Source organism: Otolemur garnettii, unplaced genomic scaffold, assembly GCF_000181295.1.
Source record: "Otolemur garnettii isolate 467f Iridium unplaced genomic scaffold, OtoGar3 scaffold00007, whole genome shotgun sequence".
NCBI classification, from domain to species: Eukaryota; Metazoa; Chordata; class Mammalia; order Primates; family Galagidae; genus Otolemur; species Otolemur garnettii.
Genome location: NW_003852402.1, coordinates 6,739,083 through 6,750,439, shown reverse-complemented (window position 1 = coordinate 6,750,439; position 11,357 = coordinate 6,739,083). Strand labels below are relative to the sequence as shown.

At 43.9% G+C, this 11,357-nt stretch overlaps 1 protein-coding gene across 1 annotated transcript in view; it reads left to right on the top strand.

The window, feature by feature from the left end:
- The window catches only part of MEI1 (meiotic double-stranded break formation protein 1), a 75,841-nt gene that overhangs the window by 17,589 nt on the left and 46,895 nt on the right, over window positions 1–11,357 (top strand). The window contains 7 exon segments of the mRNA XM_003783153.1: window positions 1,541–1,655; window positions 3,635–3,751; window positions 4,995–5,094; window positions 5,217–5,351; window positions 7,972–8,086; window positions 8,950–9,041; window positions 9,832–9,973. Of these exon segments, the coding sequence (XP_003783201.1) occupies window positions 1,541–1,655; window positions 3,635–3,751; window positions 4,995–5,094; window positions 5,217–5,351; window positions 7,972–8,086; window positions 8,950–9,041; window positions 9,832–9,973 (816 nt within the window).

Sequence of the window (11,357 nt, the reverse complement as noted above, 5' to 3'; positions counted from 1 at the left end):
CCACCTTAGGTGTATGTGGCTGGCGCCTTAGCCGCTTGAGCCACAGGGGCCGAGCCCGTAATTGGGAGTTTTAAAAGACAGTTAATTTTGTTTATGATGGAAAATAGGGTTAGAATTTTTTTTCATGATAAGGAATATGCATTTTATCATTATTATTATTATTTTTTGAGACAGAATCTTACTCTGTTGTCCAGTCTAGAGTGCCGTTGTATCAGCCTAGCTCACAGCAATCTCAAACTCTTGGGCTCAAGCAATCCTACTCCTAAGTAGCTGGGACCACAGGTGTCTTCCACAATGCCCAACTAGTTTTTCTATTTTTAGTTGAGACAAGGTTTCACTTTGCTCAGGCTGGTCTTAAACTCCTGCGCTCAGGTGATGCACCTACCTCAGACTCCCAGAATGCTAGGACTACAAGTTTGAGCCACTGTGTCTAGCCAGCAATATGCATTTTAAACAAAGAATTTTTGTTTTCTTTAATGGATAAATATCATAATCCTCTGATTCTAAGATATATTTTTTCACATTTTAACACCTCTGAAATTGGGAGACATTTTATCATAATGGGGCATCATAGTTTAATTGGTAGCACTTTTTTCCCTTTCTTCCTTCCTTCCTCCCTCCCTTTGGAACCTCAGTGTAAGAAAAGTTGGCCCTCCATATATACTGGTTTTGAATCTGGCAAATACTGCAGATGTCCATTGGTGTCTAGTTGAAAAAAACCTACATGTAAGTGGACCCTCACAATTCAAGCCTGTGTCATTAAAGGATCAACTTTTCATTGTTAGTACAAATAGTTTGGGCACAGTGCAGTATTCTGTCAACAGTTCTAGGAATGGTGTAAACTCTCCTGAAATCCAAGTTCCCAAATCCAGCCAAGAGCCAGCCATGCAGACAGGCTTACTAAGGATAATAGCCTCAGGCCTGCTGTCTATGTTAACTCGTTTCTGTATACTTAAGTAAAGTGAGGATCATAGTGGAACCTTTTCTTGTTATGTCACAGGATTGTTGCAAACGTCAAAACTAGATGAGACCAGCCTTGGCAACGTAGTGAGGTCTCATGTCTATAAAAAATAAGAAAAATTAGTCAGGTGTGGTGGCACATGCTTGTTGTCCCAGCTACTTGGCAGAGTGAGGCAGGAGGATCTCTTGAGCCTGGGAGCTCAAGGCTGCAGTGAGCTATGATTATGCCACTGCACTCCAGCCCCTGCCTGGTGACAGATGAGAAACTGTCTCTTAAACCAGTAATAATAACAACAGTAGAAACCAAATGAGGGCTGTGAAAGTACTTTTTGTCAGTGAAGACCTAAGTTCTTTTTGGTGACAGTCTTAGTGCCTTTTGAGTACTACTGGTGGATTTTACATTGTGTTCTTTGTATTTCTCTGCTGTTTGCAGAGACTTTTCTGTAATCCGTAACTGCTGTCCCTGAGCACCATCCTTGTGATTGGTGCCTTGTGGTGCAGGAGGTATCAGAGAGGCATTCAGGCCATTTCCTCTGGTCCTGCCAGTGGTGTGACTGGTATACTTTTGCTGTTTCTCCAGCTTCTCCTCTCTAGAGATGAGACCCTGCAGGTGGCCAGTGCCCACTGTATAACTGCAGTGCTGGTCCACTCCCCAGTGAAGCATGCCTCGGCCTTCATCCATGCTGACATCCCAGGTAGGGAGCCCTTCTAACGTTGCCTTCTGTGGACCCCAGAATTCTGACCTGAGGGACCTAAGAGTAACAGCAATGGCAGCAGTCCTTTCAGAGGACCTTTGATAATGGGTACTAGTGGGCCAGGTGTGGTTACTGAGGCCTGTAATCCTAGTACTTGGGAGGCCGAGGCAGGCACATTGCCTGAGCTCAAGGGTTTGAGACCAGCCTGAGCCAGAGTGAGACCTTGTCTCTAAAAATAGCTGGGCCCAAGAGTTTGAGGTTGCTGTGAGCTGTGACCCCACAGCATTCTACCGTGGGTGACAAAGTGAGACTCTGTCTCAAAAAAAAAAAAAAAAAAGATAATGCATATTAGAAGGATGCAGTGGTTAGATGGCGCCTATGGCTCAAGGAGTAGGGTGCTGACCCCATATACTGGGGATGGTGGGTTCAAGTCTAGCATGGCATGGTGACAGGTTTGGTTGTACATGATAGACTCTAGGAAGTGGGCCTTGTAAAATCTGAGTCATTTTTCCACAGATTTCTTTTCTTTTCTTTTCTTTTTTTTTTGAGACAGAGAGTCTTATTATGTTGCCCTTGGTAGAGTGCTGTGGCTTCACAGTTCACAGCAACCTCCAACTCTTGTGCTTAAGCAATTCTCTTGCTTCAGCCTCCCAAGTAGCTGGGACTACAGGTGCCCGCCCCAACACCTAGCTATTTTTGTTGTTGTTGCAGTTGTCATTATTGTTTGGCAGGCCTGGGCTGGTTCTAACCCACCAGTTCCGTGTATGTGGCTGGTGCCCTAGCCGCAGAGCTACAGGCGCTGAGCCTCTATAGATTTCTTGTATGACCTGGAGCAATTTGTTACTGATTTTTGTCATTTATTTGACCATTTAGGAATAAAAACCTAGTATAATGTGATGGATAGACTTGTGGACCAGGTACACAAATCTCAATTTGGGTTTAAGACAGAGTTTACTTTCTTCCCCTCAGTGGAGTATGTGGCATCATAGGTCACAGCAACCTGCGACTTCTGAGCTCCATCAATTCTCTTGCCTCAGCCTCCCAAGTAGGTGAGACTACAGGTGCCTGCCACAACGCCCAGCTATTTTTTGTTACAGTTTGGCTGGGGCTGGGTTTGAACCCACCACCCTCAGTATATGGGGCCAATGCCCTACCCACTGAGCCACAGGTGCCTCCCACTATCACTGTTTTATAAATAAGGAAATAAAGGCTTAGAGAAGAGAAATAAATAGTTCAAAATGACAAGCCCAGTCATTGGCAGAGATGGGATATAAAATCAAGCCTTACTGGACATGGGGGCTCATGCCTGTAATCCCAGCACTTTGGAAGGCTGAGGCAGGAGGATTACTTGAGCCTGGGAGTTTAAGGATGCAGTGAGTTACACTGCACTCCAGCCCTAGATTGGGCAAATTCCCATCCTAAGAATTAGGAGACCTAAGTTCCAGTACCACACTTGCCACTAATAATACCTCTTCCTTGGGCCTCCGTTTCCTCATCTGTTAAAAAGAAGATTAAACCATATCTTTTCTTTTTTTTTTTTAGAGACATAGAGTCTCATATTATCACCCTTGGAAGAGTGCTGTGGTGTCACAGCTCACAGCAACTTCCAACCCCTGGGCTTAGGTGATTCTCTTGCCTCAGCCTCCCGAGTAGCTGAGACTACAGGCACCTGCCTCAACACCTGGCTATTTTTTGTTGTTGTTGTTGTTGTTGCAGTTTGGCTGGGGCTGGGTTTGAACCCGCAACCCTTGGTATATGGGGCCAGCACCCTACCCACTGAACCACATGCACCACCCTAATTAAACCATATCTTGAGGGCATTTTCTAGTTTATCTGTGAACTGATGATCATGTCTCATGGAGAGGGTGTGTGAACAGATGAAGTGACCGGAATGAGATCCTCTAGCCTTAGTTAAGCTGGGCTCATGCATGGCTGTCACTTATTGTTTTCTCTTATTCACTTATTGTTTTCCCTGCCAGAGTTCCTCTTTGAGCATCTTTCTTCTTCTAGTGAAGTGCTCATCTGGTCCAGCTACAACTGCTTAATACTCCTGGCAGAAGAACCACTCTTTTTTTCCAAGTGTCATACAGTATACGGTTGGTAGTGGGGGGCCTTTGCTATTTCTGGGTTGAGTGGACAGTAGTTTGAAGTTAGGTAGCAGCAGCAGTGATGGGGGGCTAGCGTCTACCTTGGAGGGGAGTGCTGGGGTCAGTGCATTTCTGTCAGCCCTAACTCATACCTGATTCCATACACAAGCATTGATATCCCAATGGTGTTGCTTTTTATTGATTAGCCCAAGTATATATGTTTAGACTCTTCAGCAAGGGAAGGACATTCTCTTAGCCACTGAATGAATTCCTGTTGCATGTTAACAACTCTAAATAATGTGACTGACCTTGGGTTAAGACCTTTCCTGTGCCCCAGAGATCTGCCTATCTATGTAGTCCCTAACTTTTGCTAATTTTTATCCTTTCATAGTTTCTTGAAACTGTCCTTTCCTTGTCTGAGACTTTTTATATCACATCTGGATTTTTAGAGTGGGCACATTCCATCATTCATTTTGTATTCTGTGTTCTTAGTTTGTGCCAGGCACTTGGCTGGGACCTGGAGATTTAGTGATAGCAGATAACATAATCTTTGCCCTCAGCAAAGGCAGAAAGATGTAAACAGGCAGCTCCAATATGAGCTGATTTGCGTCCTGCTAGAGCAGTGATTCTCAACCTGTGGGTCACGACCCCTTTGGAGGTGGAGCAACCCTTTCACAGGGGTCACCTAAGACCATCCTATATATTGGATATTTACATTATGATTCATAACAGTAGCAAAATTACAGTTATGAAGTAGCAATGAAAATAATTTTATGGTTAGGGGTCACCACAACATGAGGAACTGTATTAAAGAGTCACAGCATTAGGAATGTTGAGAACCACTGTAGAGGGAATCTCGGGAACTGTGGGAACTCAGGGGAGGTTCTCAGCTCTGCCTGAGTGGATCAGGGAAGGCTTCTTGGAGGAGTACAGTTTCTACCTGATTCTTCAAGGAGAAACAGGAGTGTGCCAAGTGGAGAAGGTATGGCTTGGTCACCAGACATTTACTAAATGCCTTGAGTGTCAGTGCCTGTGCAATGGCATATACTGGGTGTTGGGGAAACAGATGAGACAGATAAAGGCCTGTAGTTGCCAAAGATCACACAGTTCTGTTCCATTAGCTCAACCTTGTCGGGGTCCCTCCACAAGGGGCCACCAGCCAATATGTGCTATGTAGAGCCTGTCACCTTTCCTGGAGGGTAGTGAAGGAACTACAGAGCACTGATGCCTGGTCTCTATTATCCTGAGATAGGGATTGAGGCAGTGGTGAGGAGCCTACAGGGGAACCTGAAGATGAACAACACAGAGCTGCACAAGCAGGGCCTGCTGCTCTTTGCTGAGATCCTGACCCGGTGAGCAGAGTGGTGGGATGTCAGCCTGTAGAGCCCAGGCTGGAGAAGGAAGAGTGAGCTCTAATTCCTGGTGGGATCAGTGAGAGGAGTTCACTCATTCATTTTTCATCACCATTTCTCAGGCAGCCGGAGGAGATCAAGCTGTTCACAAACTCAGCTATGTGCAGAGATGCTAGTCGTGCTCTCCAAGAAGCAGTTAGCAGCCCTGTGTTAGAGGTGGCCACTGAGGCAGTGAAGGCCATTTCTGCTTTTCTGAGGTGAGAGATCAAGGCAGGTTGAACTTTCCACTCCTGCATATACTCAATAGGAGGGCCTATTGAGGCCAGGGTAGCTGATAATTATATCTCTAGATTACTTACAATACCTAATGCAGTTGGCCCTCTGTATCGATGGGTTTCACCTCCTTGGATTCAACCAACCATGGATTGAAATATTAAAAAAAAAAAGAATGGTTGTACTGAACATACATAGACTTTTTTCTTGTCATTATTCCATAGACAATATATTATAGCAACTATTTGCATAGCATTTACATTGTACTATAAGTAATCAAGTGATGATTTAAAGTATACTGCAGAATATGCATAGGTTGTAGGCAAATACTATGCTATTTTATATGGAGTATCTGTGGATTTCCAAATGATTAGGTTACATTATTTGCGTTTGTTAGGTAAAGTTCAGGTTGTAGTTGAGCCCTCTGCCCAGCCGGTGTATGGATGATTTACTTTTGACTTTAACTTCTCAGAAACTTTACTGAGGTGGAGTGGCTCAGAGAGACTCTGGGAAGCACAACTAGAAGGAAGAATGAGGAGTGAGAGCTAGTGAAAATAATTTAAAGATAGTGGAATCAGGGCTTGATGATCTATGTAGGATCATCAAACTTAGAACTTCCAGAAATGAAGGAAAAAGGTGGGGGGGGGCATGCCTGTGGCTCAGTGAGTAGGGTGCTGGCCCCATATACCGAGGGTAGTGGGTTCGATCCCGGCCCTGGCCAAACTGCAACAAAAAAATAGCCAGGCCTTGTGGCGGACACCTATAGTCCCAGCTACTTGGGAGGCGGAGGCAAGAGAATCAGCTAAGCCCAAGAGCTGGAGGTTGCTGTGATTTATGATGCCACAGCACTCTACTGTGGGTGACAAAGTGAGACTCTGTCTCTAAAAAAAAAGGAAAAACAGGGGAAAAGCCTTAACTATATATAATGACTAAGAATATTAGAAGGCCCAACAGATTATACTCAGTGTTCAAAAAATACCCAGGGATAAAGGTTAACTTGCTTTTCTTAGCTACCATGCTGGGTTGCATAGTGTCCACCCAACATTCATGTCTACCCAGAACCTGTAAATGTGCCTTATTTGGGAAAAGGGCCTTTATAGGTATAATCAAGTTAAGGTAATGTCATATGGCATGGGCTCTACATTTGATGACTGGTTTCTTGATAAGGAGAGGGGGATTTGGACATATAGTGACACAGATACACACAGAAGGAAGATCACACATGAAGACAGAGGCAGAAACTAGAGTGATGCAGTTATAAGCCAAGGAACATCAAGAATTGCTGCCAACCACCAGAAGCTAAGAGGAAGCAAGGAATGGTTCTTCTCAAGATACTTTTAGAGACGCATAGCCCAGCTGACACACTTTGATTTCGTATTTCTAGCCTCCAGAACTGTGAGAGGCAACTTCTTACTGTTTTGGTTTTTTTTTTTGAGACAGAGTCTCACTGTGTCACCCTCAGTAGAGTGCCATGGCATCACAGCTCACACCAACCTCAAACTCTTGGGCTTAAGCGATTCTCTTGCCTCAGCCTCCCAAGTAACTGGGACTACAGTGCCCACCACAATGCCCAGTTATTTTTTTGTTGTTATTGCAGTTGTCATTGTTGTTTAGCTGGCCCAGGTTGGGTTTGAACCCGCCAGCCTCGGTGCATATGGCTGGCACTGAAACCACTGTGCTACAGGTGCCTAGTCAGACAATTATATCTCTTGATAAACCTTCAGTACTAGGTTCTAGGTAGTGCTTCCTTCACCAGGAGGCCCTTCTCAGAAAACTTTGTGTCCTTAATAACAATAATAACACTCATTGCTGGCATTTGTAAAGACTTGATAATGCATTAAGCATCATGTTAAGTGCTTAGTATATATTATCTAATTTGATCCTCAGAATAAATCTATGAGGAGAGTATATTAACATTTATTTAATAAATGAGGAAATTGATGGAATGTGCACAAAGTTGTGCAGCTAGCTAAGTGTTGAAGTAAGGATTTTTTTTCTTTTCTTTTTTTTTGTTTTTTTTTGAGACAGAGCCTCAAGCTGTCCCCCTGGGTAGAGTGCCGTGGCATCACAGCTCACAGCAACCTCCAACTTCTGGGCTCAAACGAGTCTCCTGCCTCTGCCTCCCAAGCAGCTGGGACCACAGGCGCCCGCCACAATGCCTGACTATTTTTTTTTCGGTTGCAACCACCATCATTTGGTGGGCCCGGGCTGAATTCGAACCTGCCACCTTAGGTGTATGTGGCTGGTGCCTTAGCCACCTGAGCCACAGGCGCCGAGCCAGGATTTTTTTTCTAAGATGTTTTTTTCTCAGTATATATTTGCTTACCCTCTTTTATTTTTCCTCTTAATTTGGAATGCTTATAACAAACTGGTAACATAGCCTTCACCTCACTTACTTATTATGTTAAGACACTTATACTCTACTCTTAATAGATTTGACATGTACCCTTGCAATATGCACCATAGGTGAGAAGTAAGGATTTTTATCAGATCAGATCCCATGTTTTGATCCAGCCACACTGTGGTCCATTGCCTGAGAGCCTGGGGGTATTTTGGGAGTACCCTTTCCTCATCCCTTGCCTTTTCTTGTCTCTCTGGATGCAGGAAGGACCATCAGAGCACTCCACCTGTGCAGTACAGGGAACTGCAGGCCTTGCTTGAAGCCATGCTAAGCCGTTGTGCAGAGTTTTCTCAGTCTCCGCTGAATAGGAGGCCCCTGGTCAGTGCACTGCAGCCTGCTTCTTCTGGAGAGCATTCTATAATCTGCTTTTATAATAAAATTATAATATAATTAGCACATTGCCTTATCACTGTATGCCATTTTGTAGCTTTTTCTCATGCACAGACATCTACAATGAGGTGTCATTTTCTCCCTAGTTGCAGAATTATGAGGTTTAGGGATTACTATCTCCATTTTTACATATGAGAAAACTCAAGCCACAGGGGTGAAATAATTTCTCTCTGAGATTCAAAACTAGGAGACGCCTGACCCTGGATAGTAAATCCCAGGATGTTTGTACTGAAGCCTATTACACATTTTACCTCTTTTTAGCATTTAAGCAGGTTCGGTAAATATGCTCTCAAAATTATTTAGGCTTAAATTAACTAGAATCTTACAGTCTAACTAATGTGCAATGTGTTGTAATTGATGGTTTTTAATGATCCATGGGCTTAAGATAGCAGGAAAGATACTGTCAGTATGAATGTTGATTGTATTTTTCAGCTCTTTACACCTAATGGAGTAGGGATTTTCTTTTGTTTTGGAGCAACTAATATAGACATTATAGTCAATGAGGCTAATATCCACAAGCCTATGATGGCTTTCTGCATACGATAGACCAAAAGCTAGTCCTATGTTTCACAAGAAGACTAGACTGGTGGTTAAGGTTTCCTCCTCCACCAATTTTTAAAGGAGCTATTACATTTCCTTGGTTATCTAAGGAAATCCAAGGAAATCCCTGGAAAGTTAGATGTATGGGAATGTTTGATTGCAGTGTGAGAGGCAGAGGTCTATTGTCATCCAAACATTGATGGAGACGCCGAATAGGTACTTGATCAGTAAGTTCTCTCTCCTGACTTCAGGGCCATGCTTCCAGTAGAGACTCAGAGAAGGCCATTCTTCGAAGGGGAAGGTTTCTCCTGAGCACTCTGGAAGGATTTAGAAATGCCTGCAGGTGAGAGGCCCTCTGTACTTTGAGGTAATAGCATTAAAGGTAGGGGTGGAAGGGATCGAGGCCATAGATGAATTTCTAGAAGCAACACTTGATTCCTGATGCTCTGCTGCATAGCAAAGAGGACTTTGCCTGGGGTGAGGCTTGGGGGTATATAGGAGGTTCGAGGACAAGTACCTAAAGTAGGACATTTCTAAAGATTTCTTCCTACTGAAGTCTTTGCTACTATGCCATGAGGTTATGTCTCATTTGCCTTTGTTCCCATTACCCCACTATCCTAGCACTAGTTTAGTCACTGAGTGCTCACTAGTCTTAATTCTGTTTACATTAATAAATGTTTGTTGTATCTACTGTGTGGTAGGCCTGGTTCTAGGTCGTGGGGTTAGAAAGAAGTCAGAATGGCTGCTGTCCACAAGGAGCTCATAGTCTCTTGGGGAAGAGACAGTTTTACACATATGTGTAGAATTTGTTAGGCTGTCAAGAATCCAGGGAAGGTATGAGAAGTAGAGAGAGCAATATACTAAGACAAAGAGATAGGAAATAACAAATAGTATGCTATGGTTAGGGAAGTACACACAGTGGGATAGAAGAGTCATGAAGGATGAAGGAGGGGGTGGGGAGCAGGAAGCTAGAGAAGTAGCGAAGGACTAGGTCCTTTTCTTATTAAGGTCTCTTGAATTTTCTCCAGATAGGAGAAACTTTCTCTGGGTCCTGAGCTAAGGCACCTGCTAGGAGGGTGCTTTTAGACTTCAGGTCGCATAAATGTTAGTGGACATACACGTTGATTTCACAGGTTGGCTATGGAATTCCAGAGTGAGCCTTCGGCCCAGGAGAATCCATTCACAGCTCCCAGTGCCAAGAAGGAAGACACCTTGGAGGCCTTCTCAGAATTTCTTCTCAGTGCCTGTGACTGCTTGTGTATCCCCATGGTGATGGTGGGTTCTTCTGAGCTGTAAGCAGTATGAAGCTGGGGGAAGCAGAGAATGTAAGGGTGAGCCCAGCTAAGAGGCTCAAGGCTATGACTTCTTCTTTTTTTTTTTTTGCAATTTTTGACCAGGGCTGGGTTTGAACCTGCCACCTCCGGCATATGGGGCTGGCACCCTACTCCTTTGAGCCACAGGTGCTGCCCAAGGCTATGATTTCTTTTTTTTTTTTTTTTTTTTTGAGACGGAGCCTCAAGCTATCCCCCTGGGTAGAGTGCCATGGCATCACAGCTCACAGCAACCTCCAACTCCTGGGCTCAAGTGAGTCTCCTGCCTCAGCCTCCCAAGTAGCTGGGACTACAGGTGCCCGCCACAACGCCTGGCCATTTTTTTGGTTGCAGCCATCATTGTTGTTTGGTGGGCCTGGGCTGGGGATTCGAACCTGCCACCTTAGGTGTATGTGGCTGGAGCCTTAGCCGCTTGAGCCACAGGCGCCGAGCCTATGATTTCTTAATTGAACCTTCTCATGGCCTCAGTGATGTTATTCTTGCAGCCACCTTTCCATTGGTTTTAAAAATAAAGCATAGTGTTATTTATTTTAGTTTATTATGAAACTAACAACTACTTCTAAAGAAAAACTGAAGGTAGTAATATGAAAATAATAAATGAGTAATGTTTATGAGGCGTTAAGTATCTTATATCCATTACCTAATTTAATCTTCCAAATGACCCTGGAAGATGGATACCCTAACTTGTCCTAATTTACAGATGTAATTGTCATATTCCTACAGTTGTAAAGCAAGCATGTGATGGTTTTGAGATCAAATCTGTGACTTCAGTTTCTATAGCTTTTCTTGTGTCTTTCTGTTTAATAATGGGAATTCATGTTATCCAAGGGTTAATGAAGAAGACACAAGTGCATTCTGTAAAATTTGAGATGGCCTGTGAAGAATCCCTGTTAATGGGGAAAGGGCACCACCCAACCACCTATTGGGAACAGGTGGCACCAGGGAGGTGCTTCCTGGCTGTGCAGGAGGGAGAACCTCTTTTCCTTGAAGAAGCCATTGAGCTGGAGTCTGCATCAAGAGTCCTGGACTGCAGCACTAAAAATAAGACTTGGGTGCTCATCTAGGTTTCCCTTTCTGCTCTACTTTCCTTCTATATTTATAAAGTGTTAGAGATAGATCTAGAAGCAGATTGTAGAATTATTGTATTATTCCTTCTTTCCATGTAAAATATGATATTTTACATATTTTATTTAATGAGCAAGTACTACTTCCATAATTTAAAAAAGCTTACTTTAAAAACCAAAGGAGGCTCGGCGCCTATAGCTCAACCGGCTGAGGCGCCAGCCACGTACACCTAAGCTGTCGGGTTCGAATCCCCAGCCCGGACC